The 23,577-nt window shown below is 32.8% G+C and overlaps 1 protein-coding gene across 1 annotated transcript; it reads left to right on the top strand.

The window, feature by feature from the left end:
- Positions 1-1,436: 1,436 nt before the first annotated feature.
- Positions 1,437-7,049, top strand: LOC105116136 (truncated transcription factor CAULIFLOWER A-like). Its single transcript, XM_011013346.1, has 8 exons — positions 1,437-1,790; positions 4,100-4,178; positions 4,376-4,440; positions 4,532-4,631; positions 4,705-4,746; positions 5,454-5,495; positions 5,630-5,763; positions 6,728-7,049. The coding sequence occupies exons 1-8, from the start codon at positions 1,606-1,608 to the stop codon at positions 6,825-6,827; spliced, it is 747 nt and encodes a 248-aa protein (XP_011011648.1). The 5' UTR covers positions 1,437-1,605; the 3' UTR covers positions 6,828-7,049.
- Positions 7,050-23,577: the final 16,528 nt, after the last annotated feature.

Here is a 23,577-nt window from a genome sequence, read left to right as displayed (position 1 = left end):
TAACTTGAGTTAACTTATCAAGTTCATGATCTAAATTATGAAATTATAATAGTTTTATATAAAATAAATCAAAATAAATTATAAATTTCAATTCTCAATTAATTCAATGTCGAAGAATAAAATTAAAAAAATCAATTAAAAAAAGATAAAAAATGACCAAATTCATTATGTCAAACTCATGATCAAAGTTATAATACCATGATAACCCTATAAAAAGTGAATTAAAGAAAATTATGAAGTTCAATCTCCAACCAATCTAATATTTAAGGATGAAAATAAAAAAAATCAATGAAAAAAAATGATAAAACAATAACTTAAGTCAACTTGTCAAACTCATTATCTAAATAAATAAAAAATAATTTGGGTCAACTAGGATTATACTATCAAACCCACGGTTCGGATTATAAAACTAGGATAACCCCATATCAAATAAATCAAAATAAATTATAAGCACAAATCTCAATGAACTCAGTATTGAAGAAAATAAAATTAAAAAAAATTAATATAAAAAAAAGAACATAATAAAATAACCAAATTCAACTCAAGTTAACCCACAAAATTATCGATCCAGATTATAAAATTAAAACAGCTTAATATAAAATAAACTAAAAAAATTACAAATTAGATCAATCTACTAAATTCATAACACGAGTCAAGAGATTAGAATAAACATATATAAAGCAAATCATAATAAATAACGAAACTCTATTTTTTATAAACTAAATATTTAAAGATAAAATAAAAAAATATTTTTTATTAAAAAACAAAGAAGAAAAATATTATAATAAATAGTATATCTTTTTTTTTTTTTTAATGGTTTGTTTAGTTAGTCACCATTCATCAATATAAATTCTCTCTCTCTCTCTCTCTCTCTCTCTCTATATATATATATATATATATATATATATATTGCCCCACACACACACGTTAACGTTAGAATCGGATTTAAATAAGTTTCAGATGGGGTTTACTAATATGAATTTCCAAATTATCTAAAATGGCGATACATTTGTGCCATCGGTATCGATCATATTCCTGTTAAAATTCCCATCACCACCACCAGGAAGTTGTCGCTGATTTCATGAAACAAGAAGGTCCTCAATCATATGATAATTACTTAATTAGTGTTAGCAAACTTGCCGCTGCCAATACGAAAGGGAGAGTATGTGAGGGTGGACAGAAGCCAACGATACAAAACAATGCTAATTCCAATGAGTCCGAAGTCCGAACAGGTTTGACATCGCCCAGTAAAAGAAAAGAAAAGGAAAAGGAAAAATGATGTAGGCCTGCTGAGGCTAGCAAGGACAGTCCTGGGCCAATGACATTTCGACAACGCGTATTCAAAAAACCACTCTGGTTTTGCCCATTCCTGCCAATTTCAGTGAACACCGCTATATATTCAACATCTGGTCATCCCATTTTTTCCACTCTACATATGTGCATGCTTTTCTCAGGGAAAATTCTTCACATTTATAATTTCCTTTCTCTTTCTATCTTTTGTTTTTCTTTGCGTTCAGGTTTGGTCTGTTTTTTTTTCTTGGGTCTTGGTTGTTGGGTTATTTTGAGGTATAACAAAGGTTAAGGCATTTAGAGAAAGAGAGAGAGATGGGAAGAGGTAGGGTTCAGTTGAAGAGAATAGAGAACAAGATCAACCGGCAGGTAACATTTTCCAAAAGGAGAACTGGATTGTTGAAGAAAGCAAATGAAATCTCAGTCCTGTGTGACGCTGAGGTTGCTTTGATTGTCTTCTCTCACAAAGGAAAGCTCTTTGAATACTCCACAGATGATTGGTACGTACTAAATTCACTCTCTTCTTCTCTTCTATAGAGTATATTTATACCTTATCACACAGTTAGCATATATCCTGATTAGGTTTCTCTCTCTCTGTCGTTTTCCTGGTTTCTTCGGGGGCTTTTGTTGCTTGTTTTTTTTCTTCTTTCTTCTGTGACATGATTTGGTATAATATAACCACTCTGTCTAACTTCTGATTTTCTTTTTCTCTGGTTTTTCCATAGAATCTCTTGATCTATGTCTCCTCTACGTTATCTTGGCCAAGCCAAGACTAAAGCCATAAATACCCATAGGTTTTGCTGCTTCCTGCATCAATTTTGGTGTATATAGATAGGATTTGGTAATATATAATGTACTGAATAACTGTGCTATTATTTTCACTTCTATATATGCGTGTGTGTGTGTGTAGAGCGAGAGAGAGAGAGAGAGAGAGAGATGGAGCCACTTCATGCAGAGTTATCTCGTTGTGATGCTTCATCCGTAAAAGTAACTGTAAACATATGCTTCATGAGTTCTCAAGTCTTGTCCAGATTGATATAGATGGCTGTAAGGTGGTGGTGTGTCCTTATCTGACTGGAGGAGTACTACTCCCTCTCCCTCTACTTTATGACAGTTTTTAAGGTGGAGGTGCAACATCCTAGGATAAAACATGTCATCTTTTTAATTGATTGAATTTTTTTAACAAAAACTATAAAGGAGAAATCGTACATGTTAGGGGATTTTTCGCCATTAGGTTAGCTATGACGCTGGCTGTCACTTAATCTTCTCAACTCTTCTTTATTTTTTACTTGGTATTTTTTCCTTTAGTGTTATTTTTCTGATATCCAGCTTGATGTTTCCTTTAAACATAAAAGCTACGGGCCACAGCTGTAATTTGAATATGTAGTCGCCCATACTTGGGGGATATATTGATCAGGGAATTGAAGAGCCTGATTTGTCTGTGTTTTTTTTTTTTTCCCTCTGTGCCCGTATAAGGTCTGATTTTATAAACCTAATGAATGAGGGCAAACGTATCATGTTTGATATGTGTATTGTATTCTGAGGGAAGGAAGCACGTTTTAAGAAACATAAATATTATATATAAATAAATTGGATGGTGTCCCTTTGTGACCAATGGAGAAATGGATCTAACATCGACGTCACAAGAAGGCTTAGGATTAGCATTTGCTACATCATCCAAAAACACGATTCATGACACGTTAAAAAAGAAAGAAAGAAAGCATCTCAGAGAGAGATAATTAACCCTACTTGCAGTTTAAGATTTGATACTGCACGTAGAATCATGGACTGATCAGTAGACTATATAACCATGATCTAAAACTCATTTCAAGTTAAGGAATACAACATATGTAAAGATAAAGCCAGGTTGTATAATGGTTAAGTTCTAATCTCCGATCATACTAGGTTGCCTTGCATTTTTTAGGGGAAACCCTATTATAGGCGATTCCTATAGTAATCCATGGATTGATGAACTGCAAGTCAAGGCTTCATTATGTCAAACATGAAATCAAATATGATACATGCCTCTAAACCACAGAATTCAAGCAATCGCATAACCATCTCGGTGGGGTTGGTTGCATTACATCTTGCTTCTGCCTGTTTGATTTTTGTGCAAGGTTTTCTTGTTCGGGGAATTTTTTTTCCCTATTTTCCTTTGATACGCCTTCTGTGTTTGGAAGCAGGCTTTTTTGAAACCTGTTACTTATGAGTTATGACGCCGTTATTGCTTACATTTCTTTTGATTTTGATAAATAACCATAGCTAGCTAGGTTGTGAAATCTTGACATCTATCATATTTGATAGTAGATTGTTTTGCTCGAACCGCATAGCTATTCTTCTACAGACAGCTATGCTGATGGTTTACTAGCTTCCATAATCCAACATCATTATGGTAGAATGAAAATGTAGACAGTTGCAAGCTTTCTCTTGTCAATATGTGAAACAATATTCTGGGTCAACTGTTTGTCCTTGTCAAGGATCCAGTGACTCGAATGTTCATCTGAAACAAGAATGATGCTCAAATCTTTAGGTAGAAGATATATAAGCATCGAAATCTTCATGGATATACATAATATGTTAATTATTCAAATCTCAAACTATGCATGGATTAATGGTGGAAGAAATAGTTGAACTGATTTTTTTTCCTTCATAGATACGATTCAGGAAAAAAAAAATTGGAAATTGTTATTCCTAATTTCTCATATACTGTCAAGTTTTCTCTTTCAAAATGTTGTAGAGAATTCGTACATCAGTTATTAAAACACTATATAAATTTACTAAGCAGCAATATCATGTTGTTGTGCAACAGCATGGAAAAGATACTTGAACGCTACGAGAGATATTCTTATGCAGAGAGGCAACTAGTTACAACTGATCTTGATTCACAGGTAGGGCCTTACAATTTCATTAGAGTTGTGATTTTCTCAGGTTCCATTTCTGTACTTTGATTTCTACTATTGATTTGAATTGAACTAATTAAAAGAGTAATTAAAATTATTAAGGTAGGTTAATGAACAATCATGTTCATTAAGCGAGCTTCAGTAGGCAAGTCAGTTCAATACTGACTTAAATATTAACTCCACAGGGGAACTGGACCCTGGAGTATAACAGGCTCAAGGCAAAGGTTGAACTTCTACAGAGAAACCATAGGTACTGACTTGATTGCCTGCATTTTTTTCAGAATTTTTCTTAAAAAATGTTTGAGGTGCATAAACAATTGTTAATTCTCTAACCTCACCAGGAACTATTTGGGGGAGGATCTAGACTCCATGAGTCTTAAAGAGCTACAGAACTTAGAGCAACAGATTGATACCGCCCTTAAACACATTCGGGCGAGAAAAGTATGCTACACTTTTATATACTTGTTTCGGCTTGATTTATGCCGGTTGCACTAATGAGTTTTCTCTTCTACAGAACCATCTGATGAGTCAGTCGATTTCTGAGCTGCAGAGAAAGGTAAGTACTTTTAACATATTTATCTTGGTTCACATGCTGTTTGGAAAGAGTTGTAAAGAGAGGGGTCTTTGTACAAACTTATGTTTTGAAGGTCCATGTTACCAGACGCAACAATTGTTGAAAACAAATTTTAAGAAATCCTAATTCATCCAAGATCACCAAGCACCTGACTTGTCCCTTTTTCATTTTGAAGTTATCCCATCGATTGTTGTTAGAAATGAGTCTTACATGAACAATGGAAGATCAGAGCCCTACACTCATGTAATATTAAATAATTTTTCTGTTTCATAACAGCATAAGTATTAGAACTTTATTCATATATATAGGCTATAGCAAAGGGGGTAAATTCTTTTAAATCGATTTGATAGAGCTTTTGTTCTTTGTGAATGGCTTCTCAAATATCTAAAACGATCTTTGTTTTAATCGTGGAGTTTATGATCATTAATTGTCCTCTTCTGCTGAAAATCTGACGAAGTTAGGCCGTCGTGGTGGGGAGTTTGTGGCACGGGCATAAGAGTTTCTGGGCTGATTGTCTCTAGATATAATGCTTCTCTAGATATTAGCTATCCGGATATAAGTGCTTTTAAAGAATAAATATTTAACGAAATCTAGGTGGTTCGATTCTCTCTTTTCTCTCTAATTACTTAAGACTTATGCCCTAAATTTGCCTGTTTAACTTGTCAACATTTCTACCTGATTCATGACAGGAGAGGGCAATTCAAGTGCAAAACAACATGTTAGTGAAGCAGGTGGCCATCCTTTATTGTCCAAAGACTTGCAAATTACATTTTAATTCTTTTCAATATGCTCATGAAGTAGCATAGCAATTTTCAGTTTGTTGAATAGCAAGTGATTTATATGCCTTTGTATGATTTGGAAATAGATCAAGGAGAAGGAGAAGAAGGATAAAGCGCTGGCACAGCCGGCATTCTGGGATCTGCAAAATCATGGCCCTAATGCTTCCTCATTCCTTTTATCACAGCCGGCAGGCCTGCCACTGCCTTGCTTAAACATCGGGTAATCATCTCTTGCACTGCAATAGCAGCTATAGGGTTTAACTCGCATTGCATCGTTTTTTCTTTATCATTTGCTTCCTGGTTTCATTCCCTAATAGACAACTTTAATAACAAGATTAATGTCAAAATGAATATCTAAACACTATAGGAAATTGATATTTAACACATAATTAGTGCTCTTTTCTTTCTTCATGAGTTTTGCATATTAAATACTCATACACTAGCTAGTTCACATAAATGTTGGGAGATCCAAAGTCAGTAAAAGTTTATCTAAAAAGGCAATCCTAGTACACAAACAATTCTTTCATACAAAATTATATTTTTCATTCAAAAAATCATTTTTTAAACAAATTTCTTTATACTAAAATTCCATACAAAATGATGTCTTAAATAATTGGTGGTAAAGTGCGGACTCCATAATAGCAGAAGATTGATCTCCCATGAAAAACGCAAATGCTTCATATATTTGTATGATAATTTTATAAGATATGTTTGTTTGTATAATTACATTTCTCTTTTTTTCACCGGGGAATATATTAATTTGTAAAATAAAAAGTTTATCTGTGAATCATCTTACTTATCCGTTATCTAATTGCTACCTACATGTGTTGCGAAACATTAACAATATCAATGGCATTACTCAAAATGTGGTTATATGCATGCATACATAATGGTGTTTTTTACTAAAATTTCAGGGAAATGACAAAGCCAATTAATAATGTCGTTGTCTTGGTTTTTGTCTGCGAAATCTCTCTTCTATAATTTATAAGATAAAGGGTTATCTGCATCTCAAAATAACTGGAAACGATATGTATTCCATTGAATCCCAACCAAACATTTAAAAACTAGAGCATCGCGGTCTATTCACCAATATTCTTTATTGCATGTAGTTAGTGATCACAAATTGACTACGGATCAAGGTGCCCTGACATTGCTATATATATATATTAATTGATTTGATGCAGTGGCAGTCACCAGGAAGAAGCTCCTGAAGCGAGGAGGAATGAGCTTGGCCATACGCTGGAACCAGTTTATTCTTTTCACCTTGGAGGTTACGGAGCATGAATATTTGGGTGAAGAAAGATACTCGAAAGCACTAATAATTAGGTTTTGATATTAAAATATATATTATGTATGTTGATGGTAATAACCAAATGTATGTCGGAATGTGAATTCGGATGTTTCAAGTTAATCGTTATGTTGTCGTTAAAAGTTGTATCTGAATCAATTAAGAAGACTCCTACAGCTAATTTTCATAATATATTGGAAGGTTAATTACTGTTAGTAGCCCCGTCACCGTATAGAGGAGGTCAATTTCGCCAGAAAGTAGAGTTTGTAGGACTTTTCTTCCATGAATTTGAGTTTTGTTTAATCTCAATTTATCAGTTGTTCTTTTTTATTTTGTTCAGCTATAAAAATGTTTTTAGATCAGCTAATGCTTGCATATCAATTAAAACTAAATTCTTTGAAGGTGATCTTAAGAACTTATCCCCTCACATTTGTTTTATGAAGAATTTAATAAATTTTTCTAGTTTGGTTCCAAGATTTGAACTTTAGCCGATTATTAAGATTTGATTTATTTTCTATAATTTTCTAATATGCAGTGAAGATTTATAAATACACATGCATGCATTTCTTTTTTTATATATATAAAAACAAGTAATTGAGAAATATTACATAAAATATCTGTGAATCAGCTTGGACCTCGACTAATTCTAAATTTCATGATACATTTAGAGTAATTCAATAATTTTTATGAATTCTAGCTTAATTTAGGACTTGACACCAGGCCAATCTTTTAAGATAAGAAAATATATTTATTGAAGATTTCTCCCTCATAACCTCTCATTAAATTTGGATCCAGGATAAAGTTACAGGAACTTATGACCCGAAGGTAGTCTCTGAAAGAGTTAAGAAACTACTAGACACGAAAATTTTCATCTTTGGATAACTAACTTCTAGTCCAATATAGTTGTCCAGTGATTAAGCAGTAGAGGATAAGACACATGATCAAATGTCAAATATTACCATAGCATATATGCATGGTAAGCATTCGCAAAACATATGAGAACAGAAGTGAAGAGAGCAATGGCAGAGCTTGTGGGTTGCTGCATGATTCTCGTTGTAGTCATTCCTAGAGCTAGGAGTAAATTAACACAGCTTCTTTCATCTTTATATGTCAAAGTAAAGTAGCCATGGTTCTGATACCAGGCTAGGCATGCCTCATGAGTGATCTCATCTCTGTAAAGACAGCCATTTATTGTGTTTATTGTGTGTTTTGGTCAGAGGTGTGATAATTTTTTTTTAAAGGTATAATCTTTTCAAAGCATAAATTCTATTTTATAAAAATAAAAATTCATGTTTTTTTTATATAAATCCAACTAAAAAAACCCTGAAAAATTATGGTTTCACTTCGCTAGGACCAATTGGGTTATGGACCTGTAATGACCACGGTTCATTTTCGTAGGCCTTTGTGTTTCGGATGCTTGAGCCGAACACTCTTAAAACTGGACCATATTCAAAAGTTTCCTAGCACAAGGCGATCGAGCTTGCAGCCTCCATTCTTTAGCAGGCCTCGCGGCACATTTCTTACCTCTGGGCCATTTTGGCTAGTCTGCAAGGGAAATATTTGTTATGGGAAAGACTAGCACGAGGGTGATGTCAATGGTAAGCAAGCTGATAAATTTAACGAAATACGAAAAGATTTTATATATGGTATCATATCATCTAGCATTATTCTCGTTTCGAATAGTAGATAGTCGGATAAGGCACATGATGATATGCAGGCCTCACATAGAGTCCATATAACACACTACCTCGGACAGGAGTTTTACACGCGACAAACAACTCTTGATTGGCCGTGACACGAAAATCCGGAGAGGTCTGTAGAACTTGTATGTTCGAATAGGCAAGGCTTTGCTGGTTTTTATAAATTGCACACGTATTAAATAAACAAACGCTTTTTTGGACTGTTCTTGTTAAGTGAATAATGTTTATAAACATCGACGCCTATTTTGAACAGTGATTCATCAATTTCAAAAACTTTTATCTTTTATTGATTGATCGGAAAACCATAGATGGTGGGAAAATTGACTCTTTTACCTCTGTCTCTGGAAAAGTTACTATACAACTCATGATTATATAAACAAGCCTCAACCTTTGGACGAGAGAGTCGGTTCTCTTCTTCAACCTCTCCATCTCATGTTTACGATATAACCATGCAGCACCCTAAATATAGCCTCTTTAAGCTCATTTCTCCTCACGTTTTTTATAACTTAAGCATCCGAGGATCTTCAACTTTTTAAATGGAACATGTTTTTGCAAGTTCTCCAATCAATATAACTAGTCTTTTCGATAATTTTTATTTCGAATCAATCTGGTCAAAGAGTCATCTCAATATTATTGTAGGTTTTCCAGCCTCATCAAAGCAAAATATAAAATCAACACTTCATTATATATATTATTTAGCAACATCAGTTTTGTGGCAGAACATTTTCGGAAATGAGTTTTGAAAAAGCTACGATCGTTGATTTATAGAGAATCTATTATTATAATCCACCCCCATTCAAAGATTAAAAGTCTTGGGCGGTGGTTTTTTTATAAAAAAATCCATAAACCTAGCGTTACACTTTATATACAGCTTTTACGTACCAGTTATAAACTTTAATTGCTCAATTGGATTGCAAAATATCAAGATAAAGTTGTTCCCAAAAAGGCCAAAAGGGACCAAACTATGTAGCGGCCCTCACGTAACAAGGGAAGGGAGTAAGTTGGGACTCTTCTTCTCTTGTTAAGATCAAATCCTGCAAACCTCGTATTTCTATTATTTATATATTAGAAGTAACAGTACGAAACCCTATAATTAAATAAGAATTATTTTAAATAAAAACAATTATAATTCATGGAAGAATTCACTTAACAAGAGTCTGATACAAATTCCGACTTATCTTATAATTAAAACAAATGGTACTTAACGATTTGTCATGAGGAAAACAAAGAAAGAAAGAGAGATAATGATGGGGTTCCTGAACTGCGAACTGCAACGCCATGGAACACGGCTCGACTTTATGTACAGTGGGATATGCTTTTTGTTGCTCTCTCTCTTCATTTCTTTTTGCCATATCAAAGTCGCCCCTGTTTATTCGACTTCCTTGATTACTAGAGCGAGAGGGATGAGACTGAATCCTTCACATGCTTTGCCTGAAAGAGAACTATAAGCTCAAGTCTCTCTCTCTCTTTTTTTTTTAAAAAAAAAAAGGGAGGGATTTGTGTTTTTATTTTTTTTTAAAAAAAAACCTTTTCTAGAAGAGATTTTTAAAAAAGACCAAGGTAGCCAGCTAGAGAAGCTGAACCGTTTGAAAAGTTCAGATTCCAAGATATGAATCGGGCTAAAATATGTCCTTTCGTTTAGCATTCATACATGTATATAGGTTTAACATTACAACAGATAAAACCTTACCAAAAAATTAGCATCTCAGTGTGAAATGATACTTCATTAATTAAATATCAAGCACGATCAAAGTCACTAGCCGCCAATCCTGAAATAAAAGCTTAGGGAAGGCAAGAAATAGGCATATAGGTAAGAGTATATATAGTGTTGGAATCACCTGTATCATTCAAATCTATCTCCGTTTCGAACAATGAACTTGATGATGTCAGAGTTCAAAACAACAAGAAGAAGTTAATTTTTCAAAATTTTACTATAATTTTGATGGTCTGCGTATAAATCTCACTTTAAAATTTTGTAAGTAAAAAAGGAAAGCACTATTTTGCAAGCCTTCTTTGTTAAAGAATGTGTACTTCGTAATTTGAAAGTAACATGTGTGTGTTGTACAGACACACACGCAGAGGAAATGACTTCAATTAAGCTCTGAAAAAAGAAGAGGAAGAAAATTATAAACCCATGATACAAGTGCAAATAAACTTTGAGATGTAGGGAGTGAATCAATACTTTGTTAATTACAGGGACACAAATGTAATACAAAAGAATGGAAAATAATAAGGGAGGCTGCTGCCTTCCTCAGTTTGTAGAAGACCCGCCGTTGTAAGTCATGACAACAAGTAGCAAAGGTCAATAAATTAACATGGAATATAATCTTTGTTTATTTGTTGTTCAGACTAAGTGCAGGTAGGCGAGATTGATTGTGTCGCCACCTCATGTTATTTATGCATTGAATTGGTTGCTGTTCGATCGGTTTAGATTCTAAAGTCTCTCTCTTTTGGACTCATATCGCCTCCCCTCCCAACTTTCTTTCTTTCTTTTTTCAACTTCCCAGAATGGTTATTGTAACTTTAATTCGTTTAATTTGCAACCACGCCTTGAAAATAGAAAAAATCTTGATGTAGGAAATTATTTCCCCAGAATAAATTCCCTGTTTTGCAACTTTAATATTGGGTTGTGAATTAAGTCTCTATTTTTTTCTTCAATGCATTGCATCGTAAATTAAATTATACTATAAAGTGTCAACGGATGCTTTTATTTTTCCAGGTAAAATGTATGTCTATAGGATAGTTTTGTAATTCAACGAGAGAAGAATAGAATTTGCTGGAATAGTGATAAGTAAAATGTATGTCTATAGGATAGTTTTGTAATTCAATGAGAGAAGAATAGAATTTGTTGGAATAGTGATTATTATTGATTGCATTGTGTATTTATACAAGGGTATATATAGTTATTCTTATCTACGGGGAATCAAACACTTCCTCACAATCCATTGTCCCACAACTTTAGTATTACAATAGGGAACTCACGAATACAAGTTATTCATTACTAATATATCTCTGACAGGATTCCTAAAACTTTCCCTCGAGTTTTGAGAGTGGATGTCTTGCACTCCTTACTTGTAAATCATAGAAATGAAGACATTTTTTTCTAAGGGTTTGGTGAAGATGTCTATCAATTGATGCACTCATGAAAGACCATCTCAATATATCAGGTGCACTCATGAAAAACTGAGTTGGCTATAATGTGTAATGCAGTTTTGTTATCACAATGTAGCAAAGCATGTTCATGATGTAAAAGGCCCAAATACCTCAACAGACATCGGGGCCATGTCAACTCACAAAATGCTCTTGTCATTGCACGATACTCTGCCTTTGTAGAGGAGATTAAGACTATTTTCTGTCGTTTTGATCTACACGATATCAATGAGGGTCCAAGAAACACATAATAACCCGTGGTAGACCTCTGAGTTAGGGGGTAACTTGCCCAATCTGAGTTTGAATAGGCTCTTAATCTGTAATCAATGTATGAAGAAAATAATAACCCTTGACCAAGTTCTCCTTTCAAATACTGAAAAACCCGAAAAACAATTTTCATATGAAGCTTCCAGGGTTGGTGTATAAATCTGCTCAAAACATGCACAACATAAATGATATATGGTATTGAAACAGTAAAATAAATCAATATACTAACCAATCTCCTAAAACAACTCGGATATTTGAGAAAGTTGCTCTTGTTCAATAATTTTAAGCCACATTCCAAAGGTGTATCAATTGAGGCTACACCCAACAATCCTGCATTTTTAATAATTTCCGATGCATATTCACGTTGAGAAATGAAAATACCATTCTTAAAAGCTAAGAACTCTATACCAAAGAAGTATTTTAAGGGTCCACGATCTTTAAAATGGAAATGGGTATGTAGAAATTTCTTTGTTGGAGTGATACTGTCAGGATCATTTCCAGTAATCAAAATGTTATCAACATATATTAAAAGGGCATTGAAGGACTTATCTCTTTGTATGGTGAATAGAGAGTAGTCGGCTTGAGATTGTATGAATTCAGCAGAGCAAATGACTTCGGAGAACTTGGCAAACCATTCACATGATGCTTGTTTCAGCCCATGTGAGGACTTATAAAGATGGCACACCAAGTCTTCCTTTTCTTGTCAAAGAAGCCCTGGTAGTGGAGATATAGAAATCTTCTCTGATAGATCACAGTGAAGAACAACATTGTGAACATCCAATTAATGGAGGGTCCAACTACGAGTTGTAGCCCGAAGCAAAGGAGCAACAAACAAAAACAATTTTGGCAATTGGGGAGAAAGTGTCTTGATAATTAATGCCCTCAAGTTAGGTGAAACCCTTAACCACCAAACAGGCTTTGTATCTCTTCACAGAGCCATTAAACCGGTGTTTGACTTTATATACCCAGCAACAACCAATCAAATTTTTGCCTTATAGGAGAGAAGTAAGTGACCAACTACTATTCTACTGAAGAGCTTGTAGTTTAGAGAGGATAGCAGCCTGTCACTAGGGATGATCAGCCACTTCTGAATAAGATCTAGGTTCCATGATATGGCTAATTGGAGCAATAAATGAATGATGTGGAGATTTATATGTGTGATAGGAAACATAATTGGATAATGGATAGTGAATACCTTTGTTTGGACCTGGTGAGGAGAAGGGTGATTAGTCGAAGTAAACATTGGAGCAAACATAGTCACGGAGCTTAACTGAGGGGCCAATGTGGCGGCTGGATCAACTAAACAGGGTGGGTACAGGTATAATTGGTAAGCTGATGTCTAAATAGAGGGGAGGTTATATTAATTGAACCTGGTTCTAAAGAGGGTGAAGTAGTGGAGAGTGATGTATGAGCTGAAATGGTGGTGGAAGGTGTGTTGGAGCAATCAATTAGATGAAAATGGTTGTTGGGGTCAGGTTAATGGGTTTAGGGCGGCATGCAAAGGTGCGAGATGTTGTTGGGGTCAGGTTAATGGGTTTAGGGTGGCATGCAAAGGTGCGAAGAGTGGTGCGAGAAGGGAAAGAGCGTATGGTAAAAAGAGGAATTCAGGTAGGCAAGGGTGGTTATGGTAAAGAGGATGGTGGAAAGGGAAAGGAGGTGGTGTATGTATTAATTAAAGGAATGAGTCCAAGATCGTAAAGTAGGGAGAAAGAAAGGGGATGGGTATGTGTACAAGGAAAAATATTTTCATGAAATATGACATTGTGTCTAGTAAAAATCTTTTTATTTGATAAATCAAACAATTTATAAGCTTTTTGACAGAGAGGATACCCAAGAAAAATAAAAGGGATGGAATACGGAGCAAATCTATAAGCAATACGAATAGTGATAGCGTAAGCCAAACAACCAAAGATACGAAGATGAAAAACAGAAGGTGGTTTTAAAAAAAAAAGTTCAAAAAGGGTTTGAAAAAAAGGATAAGAGGTGAGAAGCAAATGATGATATGAGTTGCAGTAAAGGCACATTCCCCCTAAAATTAGGTTATGAGGTGAGCTTGAAATCTTAAAGTGTGAGTTACTTGTAAGATATGATGATACTTGCATTTTACAATCTTATTTTGTTGAGGTGTGTAAATACAAGAACATTAGAAAATGACATTATTATTGTGAAAAAAACATGAAGTGATATAAATTCTCCCTTATAATCACTTTGAAAAATTTTAATGTAAGCTTTAAATTGAGTGAAAACATAACTGAAATTTTTTTTTAGAATTGATTGCATCTTACTTTTATGTCACATTAAGAAAATCCATGTGAAACGTGAAAAATCATCAATAATAGTGAGAAAAAAAAAAGCATCAGAAAGGGAAGGGTGTTAATAAGGACCCCAAATGTCACAATAAACTAATACAAAAGGTTTTATAAAAGAAATTACACTAGAATGGAAAGGTAGACGACTTTGTTTTTTCAAAGGACATATATAACAAGTATTATTGGACTAAATGGGAAAATTTAAAAAAAATATAGGCAATGAAGCGTAAACAAAAAAGTGATGTATGGCCTAAGCGATCATGTCAAAGGTCAGTAGATGAGATGGTAAGATTGCAGGCTGATTGATTGATAGTGGAGGTTTGTTTGGACATATATTGCTTTATTGCTAGAGCCACCAACTAGTAAAGTCTGTTATGTTGTTTACCCAAATTAATTATCCTACTCGTAGTCAGATCCTGTAACAGACACCAATAAGGAAAAAAGATTATTGGACAATTAAGGTCTCTTGTCAAGAGACTAGCAGATAACAAGTTTACTTTGAATGTAGGTACACACAACATATTGTGTAAATAATAGACCTAATTAATGGGTAAAGATCTCTTTGCCACAATGTTAGCCTTTTCTCCACTGGGCATCAATACCAGTGGTAATGAAAATTTGGTGTGCTTCTCAAAGAATAATTTAGAAGAGATATGATCTGTTGTGCCACTATCAATGATCCAATTACAAAAAGTAACTTCAGACAAACCCGGTTTAGTTACGGCATTTACATGAGGGCTAGAACCTTCAGTTTTATTGTCTATGAGTGACAAGAGCCCGTTTAATTGATCCTGTGAAATATTGATAATTGGTTGCTCATTTTCGTGCAAGATGATTGTGGACACATGATTGGTTATGTGTTTGTTGTCATTGAAACGCTTTACGCCTGACTCATATCTTGTCTTTGGATGACCCGCTGGATACCTATGTAATTGATAGCATGTGTTGTACCTAATGACCCATTTTTTCATAGTGTGTACAATAACGACACCCTCTGCCAAAGGTTGGGCATCGTCTATCATATAAAAATCATCATCCTTTGTTGAAATTCCTCGTTGGTTTCTCTTGTAATCTGAATCCTTATAACCCATATGAGTGGTTGAAGCGCTCTGATCTCCCCAATCCTGCACCGAGATGTTCAGTTAATCTATTGTTACTATTATGGACTGTCATGACAGCACTACTAATGAAATCATCACCTCTTGTATACGTTGAGCTTAGGAGACACTATTTTTCTTCTTGTGAGATGGAGGAATATGCTTGACGCATTAAATAAAGAGGAGTCATTAAGAGGATTTATCTGTGAATGGTATTGTAATATTCATAATCTCATAAAAAACTGCATTAATTTTTGTTGTTCTTATTGCGTTTCATATATAGTGTTGTTATAGGAGACTAGTTCATCCCATGCATTAATTTTTGTTGTTCTTATTGCGTTCCATATATAGTGTTGTTGTAGGAGGCTAGTTCATCCCATGGCCCTTTTAATTTTGTGTAATAGATAGAAACTGAGAATTGCTCTTGTCGAAAATAAGCAATGTCTTGAAAATAAGCAATGTCTCGCTGAATTTCAAAAATGCAAGTTTCGTTGCTTTGAAAAAATCGCTCATGAAGGTCTTTCTAAATTTCATGGGCAATTGAATAATATATCACACTATCTAAGATTTCTGAACTGAAGGTGTTAATAATCCAATAATGAATCATGTCGTTGCACCGGGACCAGGTTGCGTGTTCTTCAGGGTCATTATCTTTAGGGAGCTCTGATCGAGGCATTGACAAAGCCTAATTTGCTGGAATACCAAGTATTATTGATTGCATATGTATTTATACAAATAATATATACAATTATTTTCATCTAATAGGAATCAAACACCTCCTCCCAGTTCATTGTACTACAAACTTAGTATTACGGTAAGGAACTTATGTATACAATTTATTCATTCCTAATATATCTCTAACAGGATTCCTAACAAGATTCCTAACAAGTTTTACTCCTTCAAATTAAATTACGCAAGATCATAGAGAGCCCGATAACAGTTTCGTGCAGTACGTAAATCATATGTTGGAGAGAGGGGATGAACATCAAGTGGGATTTCTTGAATTCACATGTAGTCAAATAAACTCGAACCCATCTTCTCTTTTGTGGCCTATATGGCTGTCGTCATCTCCTCCCTGACACCTTAAGAATTCAAATTTTTAAGTAAAGTTCAAGATTAAACGTTAAGAACGATAAATATGAATAAAAGAAACAAGAAAAATAGTATCTTTTCTTTTTTATAAATGGTGTCTGACAGAATTCTCTAGTCTCAGGTTAATCAAACACAGAAGGGTTTACTGAGATCTAAATTTATGCCAAAAAAAAAAGGAAAATTATTTGAAAGCAAAAGCAGTACAAATCATAAGCTAGCATGATTTTCAAAACAGATGGGCATCCAATTTAACTACAGGAAGTGTGAAATCAAAGAAGAATTACAAGTGATTAAGAAAAGAATCGCTGTTTACTGGCAAGTGATTAATTTGTAATTTATTTTTGAAACAGTGTCAACTGCTTGAATGATTGAACTGAGACGGTGTAAAAGACGCTAACACAAAAGGAAATGAGATGGAGGAAGAAATAAAGAATAGGCACTCTAGTTTGTATCCTTAATACATTATGTTTTATTATTAAAAAATAAATAAATCGTGTCTTGTTCGAGCATATCAAATCACTCGAGTTCCAAATAATCGGCACTCTAGTTTTTACTGTGTAGAGTAAAACCAAGCAAAGGCCCTCCGTTTTACAACAATGCCCATAGCAGCCAACGTGATGCCAAGTCTGAGTCACGTGATGCCCGATATATGCCTTTAAAAACAAGCTGCGGTGCTAAAATATCCCAGCACTGATTTTACAACGGGAAGCTATCATCGAATAGAAAATGCGGTGTGATCGGGTGACTCAGCATTCTATTGACACGACTAAACGAGCCTAGTTGGCACCCTGTAAGGACAGGTGGTAAAAGGACAATGCATGGGTATAGAATTCGGAACAGATAGACAGGGATGACAATAGCTACAGCACGTTGGATTTCTTGATATTGATATTTTATTTATTATTCCAGAATAATTTTTTATATATATTTATAAGCTATTTGTTAATGTTTGAAAATCTACCTATATATTTATTATCTATTGCTATTTATTATTTAATAAAAAGTAAATAATATATATATATACATGTATGTATATGTGTGTATCTATATGTATGTATGTATTGCATTTAAAAAATAGATATATTTTACAAATATAAATAATATAAATATATCTTTTAGGTTAAGTCGGAGTGGCTTTCAAGGTCATGTTTGATAATATTTATATCTTATTTATTATTTATCAAGTAAAATAATTATAAAAAATTATTCTTTCATTCAAGTCGGGTTAAGACAGTATTTATCAGGTTCAAATTAAATTATTATTTCTACCCTTACAAAACATTACTTAAAAACTAAAATTGTAGAGCGAACATTACGCGACTAACATTGTATAACCCTTGTAAAAATAGATTAAATTTAGTTTTTGAGATTTTTTTAATTTTTCCTGAGGGCATAAATATAATTATCATGTTTTTCCAAGGTGTTATAAGTGAAAAATTGTTAAAAAATAGGTTTCTGAATAAAAAAATATAAGTCTTGATTTTCTAAATATAATAACAGCTAAAATCTAGACAAATTAAATAATATGTCACTTATTTTTTTTTAAAAAAAAAATTAGGGTTAACTCATCTCTTAAATTATAATGTTAAGAACGATAAATATGAATAAAAGAAACAAGAAAAATAGTATCTTTTCTTTTTTATAAATAGTGTCTGACAGAATTCTCTAGTCTCAGGTTAATCAAACACAGAAGGGTTTACTGAGATCTAAATTTATGCCAAAAAAAAAAGGAAAATTATTTGAAAGCAAAAGCAGTACAAATCATAAGCTAGCATGATTTTCAAAACAGATGGGCATCCAATTTAACTACAGGAAGTGTGAAATCAAAGAAGAATTACAAGTGATTAAGAAAAGAATCGCTGTTCACTGGCAAGTGATTAATTTGTAATTTATTTTTGAAACAGTGTCAACTGCTTGAATGATTGAACTGAGACGGTGTAAAAGACGCTAACACAAAAGGAAATGAGATGGAGGAAGAAATAAAGAATAGGCACTCTAGTTTGTATCCTTAATACATTATGTTTTATTATTAAAAAATAAATAAATCGTGTCTTGTTCGAGCATATCAAATCACTCGAGTTCCAAATAATCGGCACTCTAGTTTTTACTGTGTAGAGTAAAACCAAGCAAAGGCCCTCCGTTTTACAACAATGCCCATAGCAGCCAACGTGATGCCAAGTCTGAGTCACGTGATGCCCGATACATGCCTTCAAAAACAAGCTGCGGTGCTAAAATATCCCAGCACTGATTTTACAACGGGAAGCTATCATCGAATAGAAAATGCGGTGTGATCGGGTGACTCAGCATTCTATTGACACGACTAAACGAGCCTAGTTGGCACCCTATAAGGACAGGTGGTAAAAGGACAATGCATGGGTATAGAATTCGGAACAGATAGACAGGGATGACAATAGCTACAGCACGTTGGATTTCTTGATATTGATATTTTATTTATTATTCCAGAATAATTTTTTATATATATTTATAAGCTATTTGTTAATGTTTGAAAATCTACCTATATATTTATTATCTATTGCTATTTATTATTTAATAAAAAGTAAATATATCTATTGCTATTTATTATTTAATAAAAAAGTAAATAATATATATATATATACATGTATGTATATGTGTGTATCTATATGTATGTATGTATTGCATTTAAAAAATAGATATATTTTACAAATATAAATAATATAAATATATCTTTTAGGTTAAGTCGGAGTGGCTTTCAAGGTCATCCACCAACCATGGCTGCCACCGTTCATTTATGTCCACACACATAACATCATCTCCTCCCTGACACCTTAAGAATTCTAATTTTTAAGTAAAGTTCAAGATTAAACGTTAAGAACGATAAATATGAATAAAAGAAACAAGAAAAATAGTATCTTTTCTTTTTTATAAATAGTGTCTGACAGAATTCTCTAGTCTCAGGTTAATCAAACACAGAAGGGTTTACTGAGATCTAAATTTATGCCAAAAAAAAAAGGAAAATTATTTGAAAGCAAAAGCAGTACAAATCATAAGCTAGCATGATTTTCAAAACAGATGGGCATCCAATTTAACTACAGGAAGTGTGAAATCAAAGAAGAATTACAAGTGATTAAGAAAAGAATCGCTGTTCACTGGCAAGTGATTAATTTGTAATTTATTTTTGAAACAGTGTCAACTGCTTGAATGATTGAACTGAGACGGTGTAAAAGACGCTAACACAAAAGGAAATGAGATGGAGGAAGAAATAAAGAATCCTTAATACATTATGTTTTATTATTAAAAAATAAATAAATCGTGTCTTGTTCGAGCATATCAAATCACTCGAGTTCCAAATAATCGGCACTCTAGTTTTTACTGTGTAGAGTAAAACCAAGCAAAGGCCCTCCGTTTTACAACAATGCCCATAGCAGCCAACGTGATGCCAAGTCTGAGTCACGTGATGCCCGATACATGCCTTCAAAAACAAGCTGCGGTGCTAAAATATCCCAGCACTGATTTTACAACGGGAAGCTATCATCGAATAGAAAATGCGGTGTGATCGGGTGACTCAGCATTCTATTGACACGACTAAACGAGCCTAGTTGGCACCCTATAAGGACAGGTGGTAAAAGGACAATGCATGGGTATAGAATTCGGAACAGATAGACAGGGATGACAATAGCTACAGCACGTTGGATTTCTTGATATTGATATTTTATTTATTATTCCAGAATAATTTTTTATATATATTTATAAGCTATTTGTTAATGTTTGAAAATCTACCTATATATTTATTATCTATTGCTATTTATTATTTAATAAAAAGTAAATAATATATATATATACATGTATGTATATGTGTGTATCTATATGTATGTATGTATTGCATTTAAAAAATAGATATATTTTACAAATATAAATAATATAAATATATCTTTTAGGTTAAGTCGGAGTGGCTTTCAAGGTCATGTTTGATAATATTTATATCTTATTTATTATTTATCAAGTAAAATAATTATAAAAAATTATTCTTTCATTCAAGTCGGGTTAAGACAGTATTTATCAAGTTCAAATTAAATTATTATTTCTACCCTTACAGAACATTACTTAAAAACTAAAATTGTAGAGCGAACATTATGCGACTAACATTGTATAACCCTTGTAAAAATAGATTAAATTTAGTTTTTGAGATTTTTTTAATTTTTCCTGAGGGCATAAATATAATTATCATGTTTTTCCAAGGTGTTATAAGTGAAAAATTGTTAAAAAATAGGTTTCTGGATAAAAAAATATAAGTCTTGATTTTCTAACTATAATAACAGCTGAAATCTAGACAAATTAAATGATATGCCACTTATTTTTTTAAAAACAAATTTGGGGTGAACTCATCTCCTAAATTATAATTTTTTTTAAGACATTTCAATCATGCTTGTCTTCAAAGCAAGCCTATGAGTGGTTCTTGATGAAATGGATGAAGTAGGTTAGTCAGGTTTAATAGCACTTGACCTTTGTTTTTTTTTTAAAAAAAAAGTAATGCTTTTTTTATATGGTATTTTTTATTTAAAATAATGCCCCTTCTTCTTTTCATTTTATTTGAAGTGTTTCTTTTAAAATAATGATTTTTTTTGTTATATATTTAAATTTTATAGAGTTTTTTTTATAATTTATCTATAATTTTTTTGTACAAATAAACTTTGTTTTTAAAAATAAATAAAAAAATTATTTTTCAGATAATATTTTGACATACACAAACTTGCATAATTTTTTTTTATTATATTCAAATAATTTAAATTATGTCTCTATTTTTTTATTTGCTTTACTAAAAAAATTATTTTAACAAATAAATTTAGCAAGTACAATTTTTAAAATGTCTTGACTTGGAAAATAAAATACATTGATCTATATCTGTTTTTTAATTTTTTTAGTTATTTTTATAAATTTAATAATATTAATATTTCATAAATTATTTCCAATAAAATAAGTAACATTCAATAGAATGAGGATCAAATTTGATAAATAAAAAATTTTAATAAAAAAATAACAAGGAAAAATAAAATAACAATTATAAAAATAAAAACTAAAATTAATATAAAAATTAAATTTTAAGAGATGAAATTGAATAATTAATATTCAAAAAAAAAATATATATCAATAAAAAATTTAAGGATCAAATTTGATATAATCAACAAATAATATAATATTTTTAAATTTTTCATAATTTCTTAAGTTTTCCATCTAAATTTGTTTTTAAAATATTTTTCTAAAAATAAAGTTAAATTTTTTTTTATTATAAAATATTTTTTGTTGATAAATTTTTTTGATAACAAATAAACATAAAAAAAATTTTAATTTTTTTTTAAATCGCTTTATAGGAACAAACATTCCCTACAAATTTTACATTTGGCAATTGTTAATTAGTTAAATAGTCTCGGCAGGCCCATCTCCATTGATAACTGCACATTACCTATATATGTAGCCCTCATTTGATTTTTTGACTCAGAAGACATTGGGTCTGTGCTGACCCTACTGAATTTACAAGTAAAACATCTATTTTGTTTGATTTAGAGGACGTTTGGCGATTATCATTTGAAATGCAATACAAAACGAGTGTAAGAAAACTAAGGAAGACGTGTTAATTTCTCTTATAATTACTTTTTGCTTGGTTTTCTGGATAAGACACTTGATTTTTCTAAAAGTAAATTCTTTATCAAACACTTCTATTTAAAAAAGTCATGATGAAGGCCTTTTAATTTTAAATCACATCAGGATCAAACAAAACCGTTATCAAAGAGTGAAATTTGCTTAGGGTTCATGAAAAGATGTTACATGGCTACAACGCTTAAGCTCATCAACGCGAACCAACTACCTATCAAACTCGTTAGAAGTTGGATATATCTCTCGATAAATCAGAAATTAATCATGGAGACGTTGTATAGTATTCTATGCCGACTCAGGGCCCCCAAATTGGTTGCTTTCCAGACATGTTCGAAATAGACATGCATGGCTGAATTTTCAGACCTCGAATTAATAAATCCTCTCGTGCGTGCTCTAAGTATATGTTCCCACCAGCTTAGCCTTTCCTTGTCTAAATAAGAATCACTAATCCAAGGTTGTACTATACTTGGTGGTGGGTCTTGGGTGTTTATTGAAATGGATTTGGATAAACGTTGCCTCGACCTTTTACACTATTATCTATTTATTTATTTATTTATTAAGGTATAGTTTTTAAACTGGTTTTCGAGGAGCTGCTCCAGTTTATGTCCTTCTTTAAATAGGTCTTGGAAAGATTATTCATAAATGGATTTGTGTATTATTTCCGTAAAATGATAAATTGAAGAGTAAATATTTCACTCGTAAACCGAACCAAGTCTGAAGGGGAACCTATGTCAGTATTCCGGTGCCCTTCCATTTATGTGCGCAAAAATGAGATATGAGATACTCTACCATTAATGGCTGGACGATGCCAAACATCTAGGTATTTGCCAACCTTGTTTCCAGTGGAGATTCTACTGGATAGACGGAGGTGCAAAGTTGGCCAGCCCTTTAAGTGAGAGGTTCGCTATTTGAAGGAAATTGCCGTTTAAAGTTTAAACCAGTCTGCTGACCATTTGTTGAAGAGGGTCGGTCTGATCATATGACGCAAAAACTTGTTTATTTCTCCTTTATGTTTTTGTTTTCAGTTACATTTGATGAAGAGCTTGTAATCACGTTTTGGATTAGAGAAATTAGGTTTCAGTTTTATTATAGTAATTAATTTTCTTTCCGCTTCTACTCCAAGAATTACTCAGAATTACAGATGCCTTCAGCCCCCCTAAGCAAATTATCAAGAATAATCGGAATTAGTAATTGAATGGTCTCAATCAGTTTGTCCAGATTCCTCTCCGATGCAAAGACATGGACCATGCACAATTTAATATATCCTTATCGCTGCTCTCCGATGCAAAGACATGGACCATGCACAATTTAATACATCCGTATCGCTGTTAGATTCCCCCCCCCCTCCCCCCAAGTTTCAGGGCTCGTGGGATTAGTCATGATGCGCGTAAGCTGATCCGAACACCCATGTTAATCTAAAAAATAGTCGAGGAGGTAAGAAAAATACTTCTTGCTGTAAGAAAAATAGTCGAGGAGGTGCAATTCTTCGTGCTTTTAGAA

Source organism: Populus euphratica, unplaced genomic scaffold (genome assembly GCF_000495115.2).
Source record: "Populus euphratica unplaced genomic scaffold, PopEup_1.0 scaffold5.1, whole genome shotgun sequence".
Lineage (NCBI taxonomy): Eukaryota > Viridiplantae > Streptophyta > Magnoliopsida > Malpighiales > Salicaceae > Populus > Populus euphratica.
The sequence above is the reverse complement of the archived record's forward strand: the minus strand, read 5'-3'. Positions and strand labels throughout refer to the sequence as shown.